Below are 26,818 nucleotides of genomic sequence, written 5' to 3'. Positions count from 1 at the left end.
GATGCCGTCATCGTTGGAAGATTTGAACAATAGGGAGAGGCTGAATAGGCTGGGGCTGTTTTCCCTGGAGCTTCGGAAGCTGAGGGGTGACCTTATAGTGGTTTATAAAATCGTGAAGGGCGTTGATAAAATCTTGTCTATGTATCCTTTCCTTGGGGTGGGAGAGTCCAGAACTAGAGGGCAAAGGTTTAGGGTGAGAGGAGAAAGATTTAAAAGGGATTTATGGGGCAAATTTTTCATGCAGAGGGTGGTGCATGTATGGAATGAGCTGTCAGAGGAAGTGGTGAAGGCTAGTACAATCACAGCATTTAAAAGACATTTGAGTGGGTGTATGAATAGGAAGAGTTTGGAAGGATGTAGACCAAGTGCTGGCAAATGGGACTAGATTAGGTTAGGATATCTGGTCGGCGTGGACCAGTTGGACTGAAGGGTCTGTTTCTGTGCTGTACATCTCTATGACTATTAACTGTTTTCTCTCCACAGATACTGCCAGACCTGCTGAATTTCTCTAGCAATTTCTGTTTGTGTTTGGATATTCTCATTTTAAGTTAACATTGCATCACTTGAACTCTAATCCCCCTACTGAAATATTTATGTTGAATATGTTGAAATGTAAAATTTGTTGAGCTGAGAAGTGACAACTGACCACCAGATGGCACCAGTGTCTTATAACGTCATAGCAGCAAAAATGTCATGACCATCCTCCCAGATATTAGATTTGAACATATTTGATAAAATGATTGTTTACCTTCTCACCAGTAAACGGAGTGTGGTCTATCAAGAAAATACTATTAAACGTATTCTGTAAATTGCAATTTCTCAGTCCATTCCAGTCAGCTCCATTCGATGCTTTCTGTTTCAATTGTGGGTAGTGGAATCAGGGTGTCTCCTGCCACTCTACTGCAAGTGAAACGTGGGGCGGAAGGTGATAATAATGTGTACCCAGAGTTAGAGGTTAGCATCCACTCCATCCATAAGCACATTGTGCACCCAGTGAACGCTTGCTGTCCCATTCACTGTTTCCCTGGCTACCCCACCCCTAACCCTTCCCTGCCTCCCTGTTAGTCACCACCGAGCTCCCTCACTTGCTATGATTGGTTAACAGTCAGGGAGTAGGGTGGTGAGTGGGAGGGAAACAGTGAGGGGTTGGGAGTGGATTGGCCAGGAAGTAACCGCAAAGTGTTTGGCATAGGGAAGTGAGCAAATCCCCACCCCAGGTTTGAGCTGAATTGATCTGAAACATTTGGAGGGAAAAGTACATTTTATTGGGGCTGCGCATGTTCCAGTATTTATGCATTGCTCAATATTACAGATGTTCCTGTTCTTTGATACAGAAATCTACTTGCGGTATCGGCTGTGTTGCCATAGGCACTGCCGCTGTGTACGTGGTGCCCCTTGCCATGATGCTGGCAAGATATTCGTGCAAAGTTTAACAATGATCGAAACTCTGAAATGAAAATGATTTGGGATGTGTATAGTAGCAGATCTGGTATGCAGTTGAACCTGTTTCTGGACTGCAAATTCAGGAAAATCAAGTTAACATGCCACCAGGTTTGAGAGAAAAAAATTAACAACTGGGAGCAGTGACGTGACTGTGAAGTTGGCAGAGTGCAGTTAAAAATCCAACTGGTTCAGTCATGCCTTGTAGGGAAGACTGACTGCCGTCATTTCCCAATTTGTGCCCACATTCTGTCTAAATTGGCCTGGCTGCAATCAGCATACTTGTTGCAGTGTGTGGTACGGTTCATGTTTCTGCACACTCATGCAACTCAATGGTCACATGACTCCAATTTCACATCAGTGTAGTTGCCCCTTAACTGCCTTCTAAAGTGAGATGGTGCACCAAGTTACTGCTTTGTTGGTTGTGTTGTTAAAAGATGCATAGGCGATAAGCATTGTTTGATTAACAACAGGGAATGCACATGAAGAGAGTCAACTGGGACACTGAGATCTTACTCAGAAGGCAAGGGAAGCTGCATCTTGGAAATAGACCTACTGTTGAGGCAAAGAGCAGTCTTGTTTCACAATGGTTTGTATGCATTCAATGAAGCACTTGTATCAAACAGTCAGACAATGATTCAAGAAGCACCTCCTGCACAGAGCAACTAAGGGATGGACTGTAAACACCAGCAATGCCCACATCTGAAGAATAAATACTTTAGATATGGCGTAAGGTACAGTGTCCCAGGTCAGGGAGCCCAAATTCTTACAGCCACAACTCTCCCACAGTTGGATTTGTTGGTGCACCTGTCAATTGAACTGGTACTGCTCCGATTAAATTGCTAAATCAAGAATAATCTTTCTTCCTTGTTGCAATCAGGAAATAATAGACAATGGTGTTGCAGAACAGTGGCAATTGAAATTTTAAACTAATTAGAGATGGGGTGGATTCTGGAAGGGCATACGTGGACTTACACAGAAAAAGATTATGATGCATTGCAGGGCAACTATTTTTGGTAATGAATAGGACAGGAAGTTGAGAATGTACATGTATAAAATAAAAAAACAAATAGTTATCAGAAATAAAGTGTTATTAAAACTAATGATTCTTTACTTAAATGCATCAGTATTCAGAACAAAGTACTGAACGAAATGGGCAGGCACTATTTCGTTCAGATAATTGATTATGCGATTAAGTGATTCAATGCCTCTCCTTTGGGGCTTGGAGTTTTCTGAAGTTACCTTTTTCCTTCGTCTGCCTGCCTTGCACCCTCTCTCTGTCTCAGGATTTCTGAGCAGACACCCCGAGTGTGTAGGGGACTTGCAGCATTGCTGAAGCTCTCTCTCTCTCCCCCCCCCAACCCCTGAATGCGCGCACACACACACATTCAATAGGATTGAGACAGCGAGCATTTGCTAAGTCTGCTCCCCGTTCAGAGAGACTATGCAGCGGCAGCAGCAGCATCGCACGTGAGCTCCCGCTCTCCGTCTACCCCCACCATCTGCTCCACCCAGCTGCTGCGCAACCCCACCCGACTGGCCACCCCACCACACGCCCCCACTCTTTATCTGAGGAAGGACATTCAGGCTATGGAAAGAATGCAGCAAAGGTTTACCAGATTGATTCCTGGGATGGCAGGACTGACATCTGGATTGACTGGAACTTTATTCACTGAAGTGCATAAGAATGAGGGAGGGATATCATAGAAACTGAAAAAATTCTGACTGATCTTGACAGAATTCCTGATGACTTGGGAGTTCAGAACCAGGGGTCATAGTCTAAGGATACAGATTAGCCGTTAGGGACTGACATAAGGAGAAAGTTCTTTACCAAGAGAGTGGTGAGCCTGTGGAATTCTCTGCCACAGAATGCAGTTGAGGCTAAAACATTGAATGTTTTCGAGGAGAGGGATATAGTTCTTGGGGCCAAAGGACTCCAAGGGTATAAGGCAAATGTGGGAACTGAGTCATGATCATATGGAATGATGGAGGAGGTTTGAAGTGCCAAATAGCTTACTCTAGTTCCCTCTTGCTATGTTTCTCTGAAGGGAAAAGTGGTGGGCTAGCTTTATTAGTACGGGATATAAAAATGTTAATAGCAAGAGTTAATGTAGGATTGGATGATATAGCATCCATATCGAGTCATACAGTTGCAGCTATGAAATAACAAGGGGAAGAAGATACTGAAGGGAGTAGTTTATAGAACCCCAACAGTAGCTGTTATGTAGGGAAGTGAATAAATCACGAGATAATGAGGATGTGTAAAACAAAGGCAGTATACTAATCAAGACTAATGTTAATCAAATTGATTTATTATTCAATCAAATCATATTAGCAGAAGTAACCATAAAAAAGAATTCAAAGAGTGTATTGGGACAGCCTCCTGGAACACAGTCTTGTGAATCTAACCAGGATCAAGCAAATTTGGATTTGGTAATCTGTAACAAGGCAGATTTAATAAGTTATCTCAGAGTAAGAGATTTGTTACAGAACCTTAACATGGTAGAATTTAACATTGAGAGTGAGAAACTTGGGTCTAAAACAACCCAGCTAAACCTAAGTAGGGATAATTACATAGGAATGAGGGTAAAGTTGGCTGGAGTGGACAGGGAAAGTTTAGTAAAGCAGACTGTTCAGAAGCAATGGCAGTCATTCCAATGTAATTTATTAAACCTGCCTCGTTTCACAATACCAGATCCAAAATACCCTATTCCTGGTTGGATCCACAAAATTGTGTTTCAGGAAGCTGTCCAAGTCCATCCAATGAACTCTTTCATATGGTTACCTCTGCCACTCTGATTTGACTAAATAATATATCAGTTTGATTAAAATCAGTCTTGATTAGTGTACTATTTATTTTACAAGCCCTCATTATCTTGTGGTTTATTGACTGACCTATGGAACAGCTAGTGTTTGGGACTGGGTAGGTGGGTGCCTATAAACTACTCCTGCCAGTGTCGTAGACTTGTTATTTATTAACCTCAAAGCAGCTAATTAGAGGTGTTGAAAAGGAAGTGCTGTCAATGACCAAGAATGTGAACGACTGGTGGAAAGATGGAATGAATGTCATAATGGGCTTCTTTGACAATAAGCCAGAAATGTGATTTTATTTCTCCAATGTTCAGTAATGTCTCATCTAGAAACCTAAATACTAGTTATGATTGAAGAACATTCCTATATTATTAATTGTTTAGTTATTAGTTATTTTTGTCAATACTTCCTTGCAATGTAATTATGAACTGGTCAGCCATACCACTACATGTCTTTCCTAATTGTTTTCAGAATGTATAACTTCAAGCATTCAGTCTTGCGTGTGATTATAATTTGGAAAATTATGAATGACCAGGAAGGGCAGAGTTGAAAGCTGAAGCATTATCAGAATGTGTGGAAATTTGTAATACTGCATCACTCTTCTGTCTTTCAGATCTGCTGCTTTGCATCATAAACGGATAATGAACAATGATAAAACTGTTCTGGAGCTCTTCCAAAAATAATTATCCAAAACATTTAAGAGAGTTAGAAGATAAACCCTGGGAGTAAACTAGCAAGTACTATAAAAAGGGACAGTAAGAATTTTTAAAAATCATAAAAATAGAGAGAGAGGCGAGAGTGATCATAGCGTCATGTGAGAACAAAGCTGGGGAAGAAATACTGGGAAAACAGAAAGTGGTAGATGAGTTGAATAAATACTTTATCCCAGTCTTCATGATTGAGGACACAAATAGCGTCACAAAAATACTAAATAATCGAGGGACTAAAGTGGGGGAAGGGGAGGAAATAAACACAGTAACCGTGACTAGGGAAACTAATAGAGTTAAATGCCAACAAGGTCCCCTGGACCTGACGCATAACATCCGAGGATTTTAAAGGAAGCAACGACAGAGATAGCAGCACTGGTAGCAATCATCCAAGAATCTTTAGTTAAAAATCACACAACACCAGGTTATAGTCCAGCAGGCTTAATTGGAAGCACACTAGCGTTGCTCCTTCATCAGGTGATCCTTCATCAGGCTCAATCCTAACACACAGAATTTATAACAAAAATTTACAGTGTGATGTAACTGAAATTATACACTGAAAAATTGATTATCTGTTAAGTCTTTCATCTGTTAGAATACCATGATAGTTTCACTTCTCTCATGTGTAAATCACAAAACCTTTTTTTAAAAAGTTGCATTCTCAGGTTAGCTGTTAACAATGGTGATAGCTACACAATATGTTGAAGGTGTTGGCCCCCTGTATTCTCTGTCTATGCCAAAATGTTTAGATCGATTCTAATCTAAAAAGTGAGATAACGGAGATTTACATGAATTCATGCTGTTTTTGAGCAAAGTACAATGTAACCCTGCAAGTACAAATTCACCTCACAAAATATATGTGTGCATGTGGGTCTTTGTCTCTGTGTGTCTGTCTGGGTTGGGGGTTGTGAGTATGAGAAAGTGTGTGTAGTGAGTGTAGAGTGTCTTAAGTCTGTGAGGGGGGCATGTGGGAGTGTGTGTGTCTGTAAGGGTGTTTGTGGGTTTCTGTGTGTGTGTATGTGTGTCCGTGTCCGTGTGTGTAGGTAGTGCAATGGTGATGTGACATGAACCCAAGGACCTGGTTGAGGCCCTCCCTATGGGTACCAAACTTAGCTATAACACACACACACACACACACACACACACTTCTACATATACACAGGCACTCCTACCCACACATACACACGGACACACATATACACAGACACCCACACACACCCTTACAGACACACACACTCACATGCACCCCCTCACAGACTTAAGACACTCTACACTCACTATACACACGCACATATACTTTCTCACACTCTCAACCCCCAACCCAGACAGACAGACACACACACACACAAACAGACAACGACCCACATGCACACATATATTTTGTGAGGTGAATTTGTACTTTCAGGGTTACATTGTACTTTGTTCAAAAACTGCATGCATTCACATAGAATTCTGTTATCTCACTTTTTAGATTAGAATCAATCTAAACATCATGGCATAGACAGAGAACACAGGGGGCTAACACCTTCAACATATTGTCTAGCTATCACCATTGTTAACAGCTGACCTGAAAATGCAACTTTTTTTAAAAAGTGGTTTTGTGATTTACATATGAAAACAGTGAAACTATTGTGGTATTCTAACAGATGAAAGACTTAACAGACAATCAATTTTTCAATGTATAATTTCAGTTACATCACACTACATTTTTGTTAGAAATTCTGTGTGTTAGGATTGAGCCCTCCACTATCACCCAATGAAGGAGCGATGCTCTGAAAGCTAGTGTGCTTCCAATTAAACCTGTTGGACTATAACCTGGTGTTGTGTGATTTTTAACTTTGTACACCCCAGTCCAACACCGACACCTCCAAATCAAGAATCTTTAGATTCTAGGAAAGAATCGTACAAAAGAAATGGAGCTATTCTGTCCATCCAACTTGTGTCTTTAATCCCATTGTTCTGCTCTTTGTCTAGGGCCCTGAGAATTGTATTTTCTTCTTAAAAAAAATTAGTGCTAACCTATATTGAGTCTTGGAAATATGTTTGCCTCTAAAGTCAGTTCTGGCCATCTCTTGTGTGGCAACTCCTTTTCCTTGAGTTCTGAGAAAGGGTCACCGGACCCAAAGCATTAACACTGATTTCTCTTCACAGATGCTGCCCGATCTGCTGAGCTTTTCCTGCAACTTCTGTTTTTATTTTTGATTTACAGCATCCGCAGTTCTTTCGGTTTTAAATTTTTTTCCTCCTTGCAAGATCCGAAAACTCTCTCAGTTTTCGCCGAAGGCATTAAGCTTTCTGTTCAGAGGCCTGCTTCCACTATTCTTGCACCTGTTTTATCCTTCTCTACCACTGTGCTTCTTCCAGTTGCCTAAGGACGTGGTGCTGAAGTTCTATCAGAAGATGACGCTGCTGAACACAATGGATCGCATTCTATATGAGTCCCAGCGACAGGTAAACATTGCAAGACATTGAGACAAATGGGATATTCTACCTGCTTTGTCACTGAGTTGCTAATTGTACATATCCTGAGTACAGTAATGTAAGTTGACAGTCTGACAGAGCTGAGGGTGTGCTGGACTGTCTAAGGTGCCATCTTTCAGATGAGCTGTTCACCTGCCCCCTCAGCTGGGTTAGCCGATCCCTTGGAGAAATGAGAAGAGCAGGGGGAGTTATGCCTGGTATATTTAAAATCCTAAGGAGCCCTGAGCCGACTTAGTGTTCATCTCATAAGAGTTTGACCAAGTGGTTACTTCAATCTGATATATTCTGAACAAGTTTTACATAAACTCTGCAATAAACTCAGACAATGATGTGTATATATCCTGCACTAATTCTGGACGGAAGAGCACGTGACTTGTCTCGCAGCATTTGGAATCTGGTCACAAACGTATCTTCTGTCTCTCAAGTTGGTCAGGTTATTTTTACCATGCTGTTTTTACAATTAATCCGGGTGGCACGGTGGCTCAGTGGTTAGCACAGCTGCCTCCCAGCGCCAGGGACCCGGGTTCAATCCCAGCCTCTGGCGACTGTCTGTGTGGAGTTTGCACATTCTCCCCGTGTCTGCGTGGGTTTCCTCCGGGTTCTCCGGTTTCCTCCCACAGTCCAAAGATGTGCAGGTCAGGTGAATTGGTCATGCTAAATTGCCCATAGTGTTAGGTGCATTAATCAGAAGGAAATGGGTTGGTGTGGTCTTGTTGAGCCAAAGGGCCTGTTTCCACACTGTAGGGAATCTAATCATCTAATCATTAACCATGCCAAACACCAAATCAAATTCAACCTGTGGTTATCCTGCCCCGAGGAAACCGTCCTGGACCAATCAGATATAAATACATGTGAACGTATCAACCTCAGGTCATTTTTTTTTGCATTCAGTACTGTTTTACTTTGCCTTGTATCTCAAGGCTAATATATCTGGATTTGGCTGTTTGAAAGGGCTGCAGCACTCTTGCATTTTATATACACACACAGTCTTCGAAATGTCATCATCTTTTAGTTGTTGCAAAGAGGTTGCCAAATATGTTCTTCCCCATAATCCTTATCTGGTATCAATTTTTTTTAAGCCTCATTTCTACTTCTTTTTAATACCTCGCTGTACGATGAAGAAGCAATGAATAAAGTTGTGTTACTGATCTTGTACCCTGGATATTTATCCCTCCACCAAAGACTATAAACAGATTCCTTGGTCGTTATAACATTGTTGTTTGTGGGAGCTGGATGTTTGCAATTTTGCAGCCCTGAATCTGACATTGAAACAGTGACTACACTTTGTACAGTACATTTTAGGCTGTCAAGACTTTGTAGCTTCATGAAGTGAATGAAAGGTTTTGTCTCAGTTAATCTATCCTGCCACTGTTGTGATGCAGTTCACTGGCCTGTGCCATAGTTAGACACCCTGCTTATTTTACAGGGCCGCATATCCTTTTATATGACTAACTATGGTGAAGAGGGCACACACATTGGCAGTGCTGCTGCGCTGGAACCCACTGACATGGTGTTTGGGCAGTACAGGGAAGCAGGTAAGTGAAACATGAAGCTTGTAATCAGGGTAGTACAGTCTGCTGACAAAATGTCCGCCTGCACTGGGGTTTCACACCATGAGACCCCAATTTCTATTGGTTCCACAGGCAGAAATATTACTCAAGTTCACCAGCAGCTAAACCCTTTTATAAACCATTGGGTAGGCCTGAACTGGAGCACTCTATCACATTCTTAAGGCACCACACTGTATTCAGGATGGCAAAACCTTGGAGAGGATGCTGAATGAATTTACTCAATTACTTCCTTTATATTGAGAAGCTGGGGTTGTTCATCTTGAACAGTGGTGGGGTGGCACAGTGGCTCAGTGGTTAGCACTGCTGCCTCACAGCACCAGGGTCCCAGGTTCGATTCCAGCCTCGGGCAACTGTCTGTGTGGAGTTTGCACATTCTCCCTGTGTCTGCGTGGGTTTCCTCCGGGTGCTCCGGTTTCCTCCCACAGTCACAAAGATGTGCAGGTCAGATGAATTGGCCATGCTAAATTGACCATAGTGTTAGGTGCATTAGTCAGGGGTAAATGTAGGGGAATGGGTCTGGGTGGGTTGCTCTTTGGAGGGTCGGTGTGGATTTGTTGGGCTGAAGAGCTTGTTTCCACACTGTAGGGAATCTAATCTAATAGGAGCTTAATGGGAGGCATTCTAAATTTTGAAGGGTTTCATTGAATTATTCCCCAGAAAATGTTTATCCTGGAATGTGAATTATTAAGCAAAGGACACTGGTTAACATAATGACAAAACTTGAGTTGTGCGTAATGAGTTGAAATGATGTGGAAAACACTGGCTGAAAGAGAAGCTGGTTCAGTTGTGACCTGCAAATGAAACTGGAAAAATTGATAGCAGTGTAGAGCAGGAAGAAGGACAAACTTGGTAACTCCGTCAGAGAATGGGCGTGATGGGCTCAATGGCTCCTCTTATGTTATAAAATTCTATAGTTAGCTTCCCCAGGAGAGGTTCAGTGAGCAGTGCTTGTTGAAGGGAAACTTCCCAGGCCTTCCTTTCTGCAATGCCATGGCATAAAGATGATCCGACAGTCCTGTCTCTTCAGATTGGGCAGCATTGACATAGTTGTAATGTCACTGGCCCAGTAAAACAGAGGCCAAAGCTAATGGTCTGGGCAAGGTTTGAAATCCCACCACAGCAGATGGTGAAATTTGAATTAATGAGCCTGATGGTCTATTGGTAACTGCAGAACTATTATTGATTGTTGTAAAACCTCACCTAATATCCTTTAGGCAAAGAGATCTGTCATCCTTACTTGGTCTGGCCTACATATGACTCCAGACCCATAGCAATCTCGTTGAGTCTTAACTGCCCTCTGAAGTGGCCAAGCCATATGAAGTCTAAGAGAAGGAATGAAACTGGATGGACCACTGCACATCAATCTAGACACCAGACATGACAGCGGCAAACTGAACTCTGTGGACCCTGAAAAGTCCTCCTAACTAATCTCGAAGGACTTTTGTCGAATTTGAGAAAACATACCACAGATTAGACAATCAACAGTCTGACATAGTTATACTCTCAGAATTATACATTACACATGATGTCACACCATTGTGGAGTATGTAATGGCCCACGATCAGGACAGACCTGTCAGAGATGGTAGCACAGTAGCATAGAGTCAGGAGGTTTCCCTGAACAACGCCTTCTGCATTGACCTCATGAAATCTCATGGCATCAGGTGAATTGTGGGCAAGGAAGTTGTCTGCTAGTTACCACTTACCTTTCCCTGGCCTCAGCTGATGAATCATTATACTTTGATGTTGAATGCCAATTAGAAAAGAAATTAAGGGTGGCAAAGGCACACAATGTTTTCTGTTTGGGGACTTCAATACCCACCACCATAAGTTGGCGAGGTAGCACCACTATTTATCAAACTGATTCCCAAAGACCATAGCTGCAAGATTGGGTCTGCAGCAGGGGGTGAGGGAATCAACAAGAAGGAAAAACACTCTTGCCCTTTTCCTCACCACTACCACTATGCCAAATTGAAAAGACTTCAAATGGATCCAGAAACCCAAAACTGTGGGCCTTCAGCAGCTGCAGAATTGTATTCTGTAACCTTGTAGTTTGACATTTCCCCCGCTCTAGAATTGCCACCAAGCCAGGGATCAATCTTGGTTCAGTGAAGTGTGCAGGAGGGCTTGTCAGAGCAACACCAGGCATACCAAAAAGTGAGGTGCCAACTGGGTGAAGCCAAATCGCAGAATCACTTGCGTGCCTAACATTGGAAATGGTATGGTATAGATGGGGCTAAGTGATATCTCAGTCAACGGATCGGATATAAGCTTTGCAAAAAGAGGCTCCACAATATTCCTATCCTCAGTGATGTGGGAGCCCAGCACAGCCATGCAAAAGACAAAACTGAGGCATTTGTGTCCATCTCCAGTCAGAATTGCCAAGTGGATGATCCATCTCAGCCTCCTTCTAGGGTTCCAAGCATCACAGATGCCATTCTTTAACCAGTACTGTTCATACCACATGGTATTAAAAAGTGCTTGAAGGTACTGGATATTGCAAAGGCAATGTGGGCTGACAACATTCTAGTAATAATATTGAAGACTTAAGAACTTGCCATGCCCCTAGCCAAGCTGTTCCAGTACAGCTACAATATTGGCATCAAACCAACAATGTGGAAAATTGCTTTAGTATGTCTTGTTCCCAAAAACCAAACGAAATACAATGCAGCTGATTATTGCCCCATAGTCTACTCTCGATTATCAATAGAATGATGGAACAGGTCACTGCCAGTAGTGCTTGATTAGAAATAAGCTCCTCACTGATGCTCAGTTTGACTTCCACTAGGGCTACTTGGTTTCTGATCTCATTATGGCCTTGATCTAAATAGGTACAAAAGAGCTGAATTTCCAAAGTAAGGTGTACTGCCAGAGTGACTGTCCTGGACATCAAGGCAATATTTGACCAAATGTGGCATCAAGGAGCCCTAGCAAACTGAAGTCAATGGGAATCCGTAGAGAGGAAGCTCTAATTTGATTGGAGACATATCTAGCACAAAGGAAAATGATTGTGGTTATTGGAGATCACTCATCTCAGTACCAGGAGGTCTCTAGAGTTCCTCAGTGTAATGTCCTAGGCCCAACCATCTTCAACTGCTTCATCAATTACCTCCCTCTAACATAAGTTCAAAATTAGGATGTTCACTGATGACTGCACAGCGTTCAGTACCATTTGCCATTTCTTGGACGCAGCCTGTATTCAGGTGCAGCAAGACTCTGACAACATCCAGGCTTGGTTTAATAAGTAGCAAAGAACATTTACACCACTCAAGACCCATGCAACAACAATCTCAAACAAGACAGAATTTAACCATCTTCCCTGGACATTCAATCACATCATTGTGACTAAATCCCTCACTATCAACAGCCTGGAGTTACCATTCACAAGAAACTACGAGACCAACCATAATCACACCACAACTTCATGTGCAGGTCAGAAGCTGGGAATTCTGTATCCCTCCTGTCTCCCCAGTGCCTGTCTAACATCTACAAAGCACCAGACAGGAGTGTGATAGGATACACCTCAATTACCTGGATGAGTGCATTTCTTCCCCACCCCTAATTTCCCTTGAGCAGGAAGTGGTGAGCCGAGGTTTATAAAATCATGAGGGGCGTGAATAGGATAAATAGACAAGGTATTTTCCCTGGGGTGGGGGAGTCCAGAACTAGAGGGCATAGGTTTAGGGTGAGAGGGGAAAGATATAAAAGGGACCTAAAGGTAACCTTTTTCCACAGAGGGTGGTGCGTGTATGGAATGAGCTGCCAGAGGTAGCTGGTACAATCACAGCTTTTAAAAGGCATCTGGATGGGTACATGAATAGTAAGGGTTTAGAGGGATATGGGCCAAGTGCTGATAAATGGGACGAGATGAGGTTAGGCTATCTCGTCGGCATGGACCAGTTGGACCAAAGGGTCTGTTTCCGTGCTGTACATCTCTATGACTCTGAGTACAACTCCAATAATATTCATGAAGCTTGACATCATCCAGAACAAGGTAAAAACAATGACTGCAGATGCTGAAAACCAAATACTGGATTAGTGGTGCTGGAAGAGCACAGCAGTTCAGGCAGCATCCAACCTGAACAAAGCAGCCCATTCACTAACGTTCAACTTTTACTCCCTCTTCCACTGTGTACAGTGACTGAAATGTGTACCAGTGACAGGGTGTACTGTGGCAACTCGTCCAGGCACCTTTGTCAACACTTTCCTATCCCACAACCTAGACCACCAAGACGGACAAGGCCAGCAGGTGCCTGGTAAGACGACTACCTAAAAATTCCCTTTCCAAACACAAACCATCCTGGCTTGAAACTAGGCCACCATTCCCTCACTGTCACTGGTCAAAATCCTGGAACTGTCTTCTGAAACACTCTGTGGCAGTAGCTGTATCTCAAGGATTCAGCAGTTCAAAAAGACAGCTCACCACCACTTTCTTCAGGGCAATTACCAATTTGCAATAGATTCTGGTTTAGCCAGTCCACATCCTATGAGTGAGTACAAAATAGTGATAAGGTGTGGAATGTACTGCCTGAGGCTAGCAGTAACAGATTCAGTTGAAGCTTTCAAAGGGGCGAGAGACTATCATACAGAGCAATATGCGGGGTTACATGGAGAATGCAGGAGAGTGGCATTAGGTGAGATGTTTATTCGGAGGGCCAGTGCAGATATGATAGGCTGAATAGCCTCCTGTACTACAATGTACACAATACTTATTAATTCCTATTGACCCTCCTCTATTCCAAATGCTCAGAAACTATGCAGTTTTCACTGTTTAGTTTTAAGGATTCCATATCTGAATTGTCAGTCTTATTTATTGGCTATGATTTAGAATAATTGGAATTCTCTGTGGGACTGGTGCACATAATCTGAGCTGATGCTTCTGAGCTGTATTTAGTAGGTGCTGCATGGACAGAGTCTTCCTTCAGGTGAAATATTTCACTCAGGCCTTTCCTACTTGTTTCAGAGGTTCTGATGAGTGGGAAAGATCCCACAGTGCAATCTGAGGAAGAGCAGGGAGCTCTCCCAGTATCCCTACCAACACCCTTCTCCTTAGTTAATGCCACTCACTGCAGCTGATCACCTTGTAGCTCATTTTGAGCACTGTTTGTGGGACCTTGCTGTGCATGTCTTGGCTATCTCCTAACAACAGCAACTAGGCCTCTGATTTATTCATTAGTCACCAGCTGCTCTCTGTGGAACCCTGGAGAGATGGTGAAGTGCTGCCTAACTGCTGTTTCTCATTGTCTAACCTGCTTAAACTTGGTTCTTTCCTAGGCGTCTTAATGTACAGAGGCTTGCCGCTGGAGCTGTTCATGGCACAGTGCTATGCCAATGCTCGAGATGTGGGTAAAGGGCGTCAGATGCCTGTTCACTATGGCAGCAAGGATCTCCATTTTGTTACAATCTCATCTCCCTTGGCAACGCAAATACCGCAGGGTAAGAATTTACAAACTGAGCATAACCTTTGCACACACTCAGCCTTCGTTCATTATTTTCTTCCTCATTTCTAAAATTGACTGCGTTTGGGAAATATTTCACCAACTAACACAGCAAGGTTTTCCACCAAGCAGATTATGTTTTAGATTTCCCCTTTGGTTCTGCTCACACAATGTTTAATCAGCTGTTGTCTGGGGATTGCCTACAAGATGTCAGCAGAACAGTTGAGTTATCAATTGGAAGCTTAGAAACATGGCCTGTAGCAGTCAAGCGTTCACAAGAGCCCTCCTGGGTTACAGCACCTTTCCTCCACTGGAATTTCCCATCTTTTTCATCAGGTACCTTGCCTGTCCTTTCCCCACTTATACCTGAAATGGAGAAGTAGCTTAATTTCCATCGCCACCACCCTCACCCCTCACTCTTTCATTCCCAGGTACAGTGCTGTTCCCCTAGCTCCTCCACAGCTAGGATTTGCCCTCAGCCAGTTCATGCCCACACTCTTGTTGTGTTGGTGGATGTAGCACTCTGTCTTTAGGGATCTATTTTCTCTTTGTTCTGCATTTGGATATTCCTGCTCTGTGTCCCCCTTGCTGATTGATCTATCTGTTCCTTGGGCCAGAGCAGTGCTGTCTTGGCATGGCAAGGCTCAGGAGCAGGCACAGGCAGACAGGCCACAGATTGATTGATCGATCGAACGATCCTCCTGTACTTTTTTTTTCTTCCACCCTCTACGTGCCAGGGCATTTAATCCCTCCTGTGTAAATTCTCTGACACCCTGTCTGCTTTCTGCTTCCAGCTGTTGGAACTGCATATGCCTACAAAGTGAGTCAAGAGGACCGTGCCGTCATCTGCTACTTTGGAGAGGGTGCTGCAAGCGAAGGGGATGCTCATGCTGGTTTTAACTTTTCAGCCACTCTCGAATGTCCCATCATATTCTTCTGCAGGAACAATGGCTACGCAATATCAACACCAACTCATGAGCAGTACAGAGGAGACGGCATTGGTAGGTACTGGGACTGGGATAAAGAGAGAATTGCAGCAAACGTTTCATTAACTGGCACCTATGAGACCAGGAGTGTGCTGGTTAATTATGTGTACTTCTTGATCAATGTAAAAGCATACACTAGGTAATAGAAACATAACGCATCATTGTACTATTTTATTTGTAGTATAAAGCACTTTAACAATAATGAAATTTTGCCTTATGTAAAACTTACCAGCAGAGAGTCTTCTCATTCGCACCCTCAACTGACAACTAGGACATTGCAATAATACAATAAACTTCCCATTCTTCCAGTATATAAATTTTGCTAGTTTATTCAGACTGCTGGTTCATAAGGTGCCTATCAAAACAAAGTTTGCTTACTTCATAAATACCAATCAAAAAAATGAGGAGAAAGTGAGAACTGCAGTTGCTGGAGATTGGCTTATGCCCGAAACGTCAATTCTCCTGCTCCTCGAATGCTGCTTAACCTGCTGTGCTTTTCCAGCACCCCACTCTCAAAATCAATAAATTACACTGGACATTAGGAAGCTATTCAGCTAGTCATTCCAACAAAGTCATTTTGAAAAAGCGATCAGTTGGTCCCAATGCTCTTGCCTGCAGTTTTATAATTTTTTTTTTGATTATTTATTAAATTTACAGCTTCCATCGTTTTCAGGCAGGTATGTTACACATCAACATTGCTCACTGCACTTAAAAACAAAACTTGGTTATGCTTGGGTGGCAACCTTCAGGATCTTTGTACATGGACACCGAGGTCGCTCTGCTCTTCTACACTGCCAAGAATCTTACCATTAGCCCAGTACTCTTTATTCCTATTGCTCCTTCCAAAGTGAATCGCCTTACACTTTTCCATATTAAACTCCATTTGCCACCTCCCAGCCCAGCTCTGCAGCTTGTCTATGACCCTTTGTAAACTGCAGCACCCTTTGGCACTGTTCACAACTCCATCGATCTTAGTGTCATCCGCAAATTTACTAACCCATCCTTCATTGTCCTCATCCATGTCATTTATAAAAATGACAAACAGCAGCGGATCCAAAAGAGATCCTTATGGTACACCACTAGTAACTGAATTCCAGGATAAATCTTCCTATCAAGCACCGTATTCTTTCAGCTAGATCACCATCAATCCCATGCCTCCATATTTTGTGTAATAGCCTACCGTGGGGAACCTTATCAAACAGCTTACTGAAATCCAAATGCATCACATCAACCACTTTACCCTCATCAATCTGTTTGGTCGTCTTCTCAAAGAACTCAGTAAGGTTTATGAGGCACGACCTACCTTTCACAAACCGTGTTGACTATCCCTAATCGACTTATTCCTTTCTAGATGATTATAAATCCTATCTCTTATAACCTCTTCCAATACTTTACCCACCGAAGTAAGGCTCACTGGTCTGTAGTAGCCAGGGTTGTCTCTACTCTCCTTCTTGAACATGGGGACAACATTTGCTATCCTCCAGTCTTCTGGCACTATTCCTGTAGACAATGATGATATAAAGATCAAAGCCAAAGGCTCTGCAATCTCATACCTGGCTTCCCAGAGAATCCTAGGATAAATCCCAACTGGCCCAGGGGACTTAGCAATTCTAGAAAGTGTGAAAATAGATAACACCTCCTCCATGTGAACCTCAATCCCATCCAGTCTAGTAGCATGTATCTCAGTAATCTCCTCAACAATGTTGTGTTTGCCCAATGTGAATACCCAATGAAAAATATTCATAAAAATACTTATTCATCTTAAATCTGTGTTTTCTGGTTGAAGGTTCTTGAGTCAGTGGAAACAGTTTCACCTTATTTTCTCTCATCAAAACCTTCAGATTTTGAATGCCAGCTATCAAATTTACTCTTAATTTTCTCTGCTCTTAAAAAGAACGAGCCGAAAATGTGTTGCCGGAAAAGCGCAGCAGGTTAGGAGAATCGACGTTTCGGGCATCAGCCCTTTTTCGGCTCTGATCTCCAGCATCCGCAGTCCTCACTTTCTCCTCAAAAAGAATGAGCCAAGCTTTTCCAGCCTGTTCATGTAACTGAAGTCTACACTCATTCCAAGATCTTTATACCTTTAAAGTTTGGTGGTCAGAATATTGGGCGTGAAATACTGTCGCGAAAGTTCAGGCAGATTGAGAGTTCGTGTGTTGCCATACACCTACCTGGTTTTAAGCTTTATCGAAGTCAATGAAGTATAATATTGAACGGGCGAATAAAACAGGTCCCCAAGACCCCTCTCTCCAAATGAATTGAACCAACCTGACCCAGTCCAATTGGGTGGGTTAGGTCAAAATCGAGACTCAACCATTAGAATGGATCCCTGGATCTCAGGAATTGTCTGCATTGGTTAACACCTTCCCTCTCTCCCAATAGCTGCCAGAGGCCCTGGTTATGGGATAATATCGATCAGAGTGGATGGGAATGATGTCTTCGCTGTTTATAATGCTACCAAAGAGGCGAGGCGCAGAGCGGTGGCAGAAAATCAACCCTTCCTCATCGAGGCCATGACTTACAGGTAAACATACTGGCTGCTGGCTTGTTTATGATTCAAATTAATGATTCAAGTTGGCAAACAATATAAACTCTGTTTAACAGTTTCCACAGGGAAGATTGATATGGTAGACAGACCCTGACCTTCAATGCCAAGGTTAGAGTAAGGGGCAATGAACGCTGGCATTGAAGAGGGAGGCAGTGAATGCTCTGGGTCCCAGCACAAAGAATGTGAGAGCACAGAGGACCCATGGAAATAGAGGGTACAGAGGGCCTGGGCAGAGAAAGAAGGACAGAGGGCCCAGGCAAAGAGAGATGGCACGAGCACCTGGACAGAGTGAGAGAGGGAAGGAGGGCAAAGGGGGCACAGGCAGAGAGAGAGAGGGTACAGGGGACCCAGGCAACAAGAGAGACTGCAGGGACCCTGAGCAGAGAGGAGGAATAGTCCTACACTTTTACATTTTATTTTACAACTAATATAATTTACCAATATAGAAGTTTAGCATTATAAGGTATTTCAACTTGCAGGGTTTGATGTTTTAGTTCCTTTGGGGAAAAGTCACACAGAATCGAATCATCGCTTTTAATTTTGCTTAATAAATAAAAATCTGATTTGATTAGATTACTTACAGTGTGGAAACAGGCCCTTCGGCCCAACAAGTCCACACCGACCTGCCGAAGCGCACCCACCCATACCCATTCCCCTACCTTTACCCCTGCATCTAACACTATGGGCAATTTAGCATGGGCAATTTAGCATGGCCAATTCACCTAATCTGCACATTTTTGGACTGTGGGAGGAAACCAGAGCACCCGGAGGAAACACACGCAGACACGGGGAGAATGTGCAAACTCCATACAGTCAGTTGCCTGAGGCGGGAATTGAACCCGGGTCTCTGGCGCTGTGAGGCAGCAGTGCTAACCACTGTGCCACCGTGCCGCCCACCAAAATGCTTTTGCTTAAAAACACCATTTGCTTAAAAACATTTCTGTTAACATTACACCTTGCTTCCACGATCGCCAGGAAGACCATCGCCGACAGATTCGCGGCTTCCACGGGGTCCACGGCTATCGGGAATAACACTATTTCTGTCGTCGCTGCAGCCACTTTCACCCCCAGTGATATCACTAATCTGCACAACCACAACGCCACATGCGTCTCCGCCCCCACACCGATCTCCGTCACCATGCCTAACTCCGCCCCAAGCCGATATCCGTCACCACGCCTAGCCCCGCCCCCACGCCGATCTCTGCCCGCACGCCTAACCCCGCCCCCACACTGATCTCTGCCCCACTCCCAGCTCCAGCCCCACACCAGTTCCTAGCTCCCAGCCCTTGCCGTGTTTTCACCATCCCTCCAGAACTATCCCTCTCTGAGGATGAAAGATCAGTCCTCAGCAGAGGCCTCACCTTCATTCCCCTACGCTCTCGGATTAACGAGTTCAACACGCGGTGAGACATTGAACAATTCTTCCGCCGCCTTCGCTTCCGCGCCAATTCTTCAACCAGGACTCTCGCCCACCCTCTGACGACCCCTTCTCCCGCCTCCAACACCCCATCCACCTGGACACCCCGTGCTGGCCTCTTACCTGCCCTTGATCTCTTCATAGCCAACTGCCGCCGCGACATTAACCGCCTCAACCTCTCCACCCCTCTCACCCACTCCAACCTCTCACCCTCAGAATGTGCAGCCCTCCAGTCCCTCCGTTCCAACCCCAACCTCACTATCAAACCGGCAGACAAGGGAGGCGCGGTAGTAGTTTGGCGCACCGACCTTTACACCGCTGAGGCTAAACGCCAGCTCGCGGACACCTCCTCCTCCTGCCCCTTGACCATGACCCCACCTCCCACCACCAAACCATCATCTCCCAGACCATCCGTAACCTCACCACTGCCTCCAACCTCATAGTCCCACAACCCTGCACCACCCGTTTCTGCCTCCTGCCCAAAATCCACAAACCTGACTGCCCCAGCCAACCCATTGTCTCAGCCTGCTCCTGCCCCCCCCGAACTCATCTCTGCATACCTCGACACGGTCCTGTCCCCCTTAGTCCAAGAACTCCCCACCTATGTTCGGGACACCACCCACGCCCTCCACTTCCCGCTGTACCAACCAGTACCCTTCCACTGACACCCTCCTTCGACTGACTGAACTGTTCCTCACCATGAACAACTTCTCTTTCCAATCCTCCCACTTCCTCCAAACCAAAGGAGTAGCCATGGGCACCCGCATGGGCCCCAGCTATGCCTGCCTCTTCGTAGGATATGTGGAACAGTCCATCTTCCGCAGCTACACTGGCACCACCCCCCACCTTTTCCTCCGCTACATCGATGGCTGTATCGGCGCTGCCACGTGTTCCCACGAGGAGGTTGAACAGTTCATCCACTTTACCAACACCTACCACCCCGAACTCAAATTTACCTGGATCGTCTCAGACTCCTCCCTCCCCTTCCTAGACCTTTCCATTTCTATCTCGAGCGACTGAATCAACACGGACATTTACTATAAACCGACCGACTCCCACAGCTACCTAGACTACACCTCCTCCCACCCTGCCCCCTGTAAAAACGCCATCCCATATTCCCAATTCCTTCGTCTCCGCTGCATCTGCTCCCAAGAAGACCAGTTCCAATACCGTACAACCTAGATGGCCTCCTTCTTCAAAGACCGCAATTTCCCCCCAGATGTGGTTGACGATGCCCTCCACCGCATCTCCTCCACTTCCCGCTCCTCCGCCCTTGAGCCCCACACCTCCAATCGCCACCAGGACAGAACCCCACTGGTCCTCACCTACCACCCCATCAACCTCCGCATACATCATATCATCCGTTGTCATTTCCGCCACCCCCAAACGGACCCCACCACCAGGGATATATTTCCCTCCCCTCCCCTATCAGCGTTCCGAAAAGACCACTCCCTCCGTGACTCCCTCGTCAGGTCCACACCCCCCACAACCCAACCTCCACTCTCGGCACGTTCCCCTGCAACCGCAAGAAATGCAAAACTTGCGCCCACACCTCCCCCCTTACTTCCCTCCAAGGCTGCAAGGGATCCTTCCATATCCGCCACAAATTCACCTGCGCCTCCACACACATCATTTACTGCATCTGCTGCACCCGATGTGGCCTCCTCTATATTGGGGAGACAGGCCACCTACTTACGGAACGTTTCAGAGAACACTTCTGGGACACCCGGACCAACCACCCCGTGGCTCAAAACTTCAACTCCCCCTCCCACTCCACCATGGACATGCAGATCCTTGGACTCCTCCATCGCCAGACCATAGCAGCACGATGGTTGGAGGAAGAGTGCCTCATCTTCCTCCTAGGAACCCTCCAACCACAAGGGTTGAACTCAGATTTCTCCAGTTTCCTCATTTCCCCTCCCCACACCTTGTCTCAGTCCCAACCCTCGAACTCAGCACCACCTTCCTAACCTGCAATCTTCTTCCTGACCCCTCCACCCCCACCCCCACTCCGGCCTATCACCCTCACCTTGACCTCCTTCCACCTATCGCATTTCCAACGCCCCTCCCCCAAGTCCCTCCTCCCTACCTTTTGATCTTAGCCTGCTGGACACACTTTCCTCATTCCTGAAGAAGGGCTCATGCCGAAACGTCGATTCTCCTGTTCCTTGGATGCTGCCTGACCTGCTGCGCTTTTCCAGCAACACATTTTCAACCTTGCAAGAACACAACAACAAATTCATGTGAGGACTTGATGTATTATTCAAGCACCTCAGAAACATTGTTTGTATTGAACGTACAAAACTTTCCATTAAATTTCCAATACTATTCTGTAATGACTCTTCTCTCAGCTGAATAAATATGCTGCTATTGTGGAGCTGAGCCAACATTATACATTGTCAAACACAGGAGCTTACCTCTTCAAGCTCAGGACAGTGCACCTGATTGAGTAATTCAGGCACTTAGACTATGACCCGAGGACAAGTTCAGATCCCAGTGAGGCAGCTGGGAAATTAAACTCCATTAATTGAGTAAGTCTAGGGCAAAAAGCTAGTACCCTTAGTGGTGACCACGATATTATTACATTGTTTCACTAGCATCCGTCCAGGAAGGAAGTCTGATGTCCTTACCCAGTTGGCCTGTGTGTGATTCCAGACCCAAGTCACGTGGCTGATTCTTAACTACTGAGTAAGCTATTCTGTCTGTTCAAGGAGCCAGCTCACCAACACTTTTTCTAAGAGCATTTAGAGATGGGGCATAAATACTGTCCTTGCCAGCAATATGCACACTTCCTGAAAGAGTATTAAAAACTTTGCAAGTAATGAGATCAGTTGTCATTCCCTGACACACCAACTGAGTCATCTGACCTGAAGTCACACTTCACTTTCCAATTCATTGATAAGAATCTCCTCAAAAGTTGTTTAAACCATTCATGGACAATGTTTGACTTATCTCACCATCAGCCCTGGGAGAGTCAGTTTTCTAGTTGAAAGCACTTCCCCTCAGATCAGGTGGAGTTTATCTTGAGCTAACTGGAACCTTGGGGACAGACAGCAGATGCCTTATTGACCCTTATCTTGCACCAGGAAAATACACCCCATCTCTTTCATAAATGAGACAGAGAGGCACGGTGGCTCAGTGGGTAGCACTGTTTGCTCCCAGCACCAGGTTCGATTCAAGCCTCGAGCGAATGACTGTGTGGAGTTTGCACATTCTCCCCGTGTCTGCATGGGTTTCCTCCGGGTGCTCCGGTTTCTTCCCACAGTTCAAAGATGTGCAGGTCAGGTGAATTGGCCATGCTAAATTGCTCATTGTTTCCAGGGATGGGGTTAGGTGCATTAGTCATGGGAAATGTAGGGTTATAGGGTAGAAGAATGGATCTGGGTGGGATACTGTTTGGAGGCTCGGCGTAGATTTGTTGGGCCAAATGGCCTGTTTCCACACTGTAGGGTGCTGTGGTATGGTATGGTATAAATTTATACAAAAAACATGATTGACATCATTTAACCCCTGCAATTTTTTCTTTGTCTTGGCTCCCTTTTCACATTCCTCCATGACCCTGTCCCTCCTTACCTTTGACACGCTCTCGTGAAATCTCTGCATTCCTCCAATTTTGTACTTTTATATATTTCTGTTTTCAATCGCTCCACACTTTTCGTTGTGGAATGACTGTGTACAGTTCTGGTCATGCATTATAAGAAGGATGTGGAAGCTTTGGAAAGGGTTCAGAGGAGATTTACTAGGATGTTGCCTGGTATGGAGAGAAGGTCTTATGAGGAAAGGCTGAGAGACGAGAGAGAAGGTTGAGAGATGACTTAATTGAGACATATAAGATAATCAGAGGGTTAGATAGGGTGGACAGTGAGAGCCTTTTTCCTCAGATGGTGATGGTTAGCACGAGGGGACATAGTTTTAAATTAAGGGGGTGATAGATATAGGACAGAGGTCAGAGGTAGTTTCTTTACTCAGAGTGTAGTAGGGGCATGGAAGGCACTGCCTGCAACATTGGTAGACTCGCCAAGTTTAAGGGTATTCAAATGGTAATTGGATAGGCATATGGATGAAAATTGAATAGTATAGGACAGATAGGATTCAGATTGGTTCCAAAGGTCAGCGCAACATCAAAGGCCAAAGGGCCTGTACTGGTGCTGGAATGTTCTATGTTCCTTCAGTTGCAGAAGATCAAAGCTGTGGAATTCCTTCCCTGAGCACTTCCCAACTCTGCCTTTCTTTCCTTTTAAGCCTCATACCTCTTTGTTAAATTGTGACTAAATGTAATACCTTACATTATAACGCTCCTGGGACGTGCCTTGGGATGTTTTACTACGTTAAGAAACACTTATGTTTAATGGAAGTTTTTTTTTAATGTGGTGTACCTAATTCCCTCTTGACCGTTAATAATGTTCATTCTGCTCCAACAACATAACTGCAGAAAAATGGTAAAGGAACAGATAACATAAAAGACAGCTAGAAATCAGGAGGGATTATTCTGCACATTCCTGCTTCTCCTTGCCCTGACCCCTCTAAGAGTTCAGTGATTCTGGGTTGCTCAGTAGTTTTTCAGTTTGACAGTTCATTCTTGCTTGGTGCGTCTCTAAGCAATATAGTTAGTGACACATTATTTTCTCTGTCTTACCTAATGCCCAATTGTTGCCCAACCCTACTTGCCCTGGAGTAGATGGTGGTGTGCATCCTTTTTGAACTACTGTAGTCCATGCAGTGTAGGTACACTTCATTGCTCTTAGGAAGAGAGTTGAGGATTTTCCAGGATCTTCAGCAAACATGAAGGATCTTATTCCAAATCAGGATGATGAGAAGTTTGGAGGGGTTGGTGTTCCCAAGTATCTGCTACACTTATTCTTCCAGGTAGCAGAGATCATGGATTTGGAAGGCACTGTTGTAGGAGCCATGGTGAGTGTGATGATGCTGCTCCTTTAACAAGGTTCTGGTGTCCTTGGCTTTTCTTTTCAGGGAGATCGTAAAAGGGACAGACTCTGAAAGGGTAAGGTTGAAGGGTTTTAGGGCCAGTTTGATTCTAGCTAACAGATACTGCCTCAGGCAAAAGGCTTTCAAGTTTTTTTAAAAAACACTTGTACAATGAAAGGGGAGTGGCCAGTTCTCCCACCTCAGCTTTTCTCTGGTTTTGGTCTGGCTGTTCACTGAAAGCAGGCAGACGGTTGTGAAGCTGCTGGACCCAAAGAAGCAGGTCCATGCAGAACATCTCTCTCTCTCTCACTCTCACTCTCACTCTCACTCTCACTCTCACTCTCACTCTCACTCTCACTCTCACTCTCACTCTCACTCTCACTCTCACTCTCACTCTCACTCTCACTCTCTCTCTCACTCACTCTCACTCACTCTCACATCTCTCCTGTAAGACCCTCGGTTTGGTTTTACATTTTGTGCCAAGGGGTGTTCATGGGGGTTGTTGCAAGTATTGGGAACAGCATCATTAAGTTGGTATAAGTTGGGGTTTCAGATAGTTAAGCTATCCTGTGTTCTGTTTTCTTATGTTTGTGTTTCATTTGGTAATCTTGTAAATAAATTCTGTACATTTAAAACTTGAGTGGTTTGACCAGCTGAATCCCTCCTGGAGTATCTGTGTTACACCTGATTAAAACAACGAGCAAAGTTAGGGTCTGGGCTACTTTCTTGAAATGTTTTGAGGGGGTCTAGCCTGGTCCATAACCCAAGGTACAGACTGTTGCTACTATGTATCAGTGGAAGAGGAAGTGATGTCGAAGATGGATGACAAACAAGCAAGCTGCTTGGTTCTGAATGTTGTCAATCATCTTGAGTGTTATTGGCACTACACTCAACCAGGCAAGTGGAAAGTATTCCATCTCTCTCCTGACTTTGGTACAGACACAGTAGATTTGTTATTCACCGCACAGTTCTTTATCTCTGACCAGCTCCTGCAGCCATAATATTTATATATGGCTGTTCCAGTTCAGTTTCTGGTCAATAAAATTTGCATTTCCAAGATCTGGAGCACCGCGTGAGCACATTTGCTACAAGAAATAGAAGCCTAATTCAGATGCCGTGCACCCACACGTCATGACAAAGCTGAATAAAATCACATGTAAGTCAACTCTGGAAGATCTAACCACAGGCTTTTTTTTTTGTGGCTCATTTCACAGAAACCCAGTGTCTGGCGGTGACATGAGATCTGTGCCTGACAAACAAACATTGTATCATCAGCAGCGTCCCTAATACAACCAGGGCAAATGTCCAGCTGCAGACTGTGGCATTGCCAGCTGCCACAGTAGCTGCCCTTTGGATCTGAGGTAGCTGGCACACAGAATCTTTTGTACTGGCTTACTACAACACTTGGGTTAGAATTTGTGCGAGAAGGGAAATAAATTTAAAGTCCAATCTGTTCACATTTCCTTGTCAAGGCTTTGGAGCAAAACATCAAAGAGTTGCTAGAATGGTTTCAGGCATTAAGTAGCTTGGAATGATTGCAGAAGCTAGGGTTTTGCTCTCTAGAGCAAAGAAGGCTATTGGAGTTAACAGATTTGGAGGAGCCGGTGTTGGACTGGGGTGGACACAGTTAAAAATCACATAGCACCAGGTTATAGTCCAACAGGGTCCTACTCCACACTCTCCTGATGAAGAAGCAGCGTTTTGAAAGCTAGTGTTTCCAAATAAACCTGTTGGACTGTAACCTGATGTTGTGTGATTTTTAAAAGAGTTAATAGAGGCATTTTAAAATCACAGATGTTTTAGAGTAAGTAAAGTTTCCAGTGGCTGAAAGGTCAATGATGAGAGGAAACAGATGTAAAGTGATTGGCTAATGAATTGTTTGGTGACGTGAAGAGAAATTGTCTTGTTCAGTGAGTGATTAGAGTTTGCAATATACTGCTGAGTATTGTAGTGAAAACAGATTTAATGGGAGTCGCATAATTAAGATAAAGTTTTGTAGAGATACAACGAAAGTGAAGAATGGACCTAATTGGATTGCTCTTAGCATTAGTACAGATGTAAAGGGGCTGATTAACCTCTTTCTGTTCTGTACTATGAACCCCACGCTGTCCTCCACATACCTCATTCAGAGTCTGTATCTTGCTTTCAAATCAATAGGTTGTGTTTTGTCCTGACATCTTTGTATTATACAGAATCAGCTAATGAAGGTAAAATCTTTACACCTTCCTCCTGGTGTCACCTTCAAGGAACAGCATCTTAGGAAAGCTGGCTGACGTGGTAGGTTAAGGCGCAGATTGTTTTAAGGCACAGGAGGTTAAAATCATCCCAGAGAGACAAGATGGTAGTCTCTCCTGTCTACTGGATGTAAGGTGTTTTAATCCTCTGGACACCAACAGGCAAAAGAAGCAATTATAACCTCTTGTTGCATAATCATCCTAAATCCACAAAAATAATCCATGACCTCAATTTCTGTTATTTCAATTTTATATTACAA

The 26,818-nt window shown here is 44.3% G+C and overlaps 1 protein-coding gene across 1 annotated transcript in view; it reads left to right on the top strand.

The window, feature by feature from the left end:
• bckdha (branched chain keto acid dehydrogenase E1 subunit alpha) overlaps window positions 1-26,818 on the top strand; it is a 76,543-nt gene that overhangs the window by 33,464 nt on the left and 16,261 nt on the right. Inside the window, exons 3-7 of the mRNA XM_072549309.1 lie at window positions 7,323-7,409; window positions 8,866-8,974; window positions 14,284-14,445; window positions 15,242-15,448; window positions 17,816-17,957. Of these exons, the coding sequence (XP_072405410.1) occupies window positions 7,323-7,409; window positions 8,866-8,974; window positions 14,284-14,445; window positions 15,242-15,448; window positions 17,816-17,957 (707 nt within the window). The remainder of the gene's footprint in view (window positions 1-7,322; window positions 7,410-8,865; window positions 8,975-14,283; window positions 14,446-15,241; window positions 15,449-17,815; window positions 17,958-26,818) is intronic.

The sequence above is a fragment of the Chiloscyllium punctatum genome, chromosome 29 (assembly GCF_047496795.1).
Source record: "Chiloscyllium punctatum isolate Juve2018m chromosome 29, sChiPun1.3, whole genome shotgun sequence".
Taxonomy (NCBI): domain Eukaryota; kingdom Metazoa; phylum Chordata; class Chondrichthyes; order Orectolobiformes; family Hemiscylliidae; genus Chiloscyllium; species Chiloscyllium punctatum.
The sequence above is the reverse complement of the archived record's forward strand: the minus strand, read 5'-3'. Positions and strand labels throughout refer to the sequence as shown.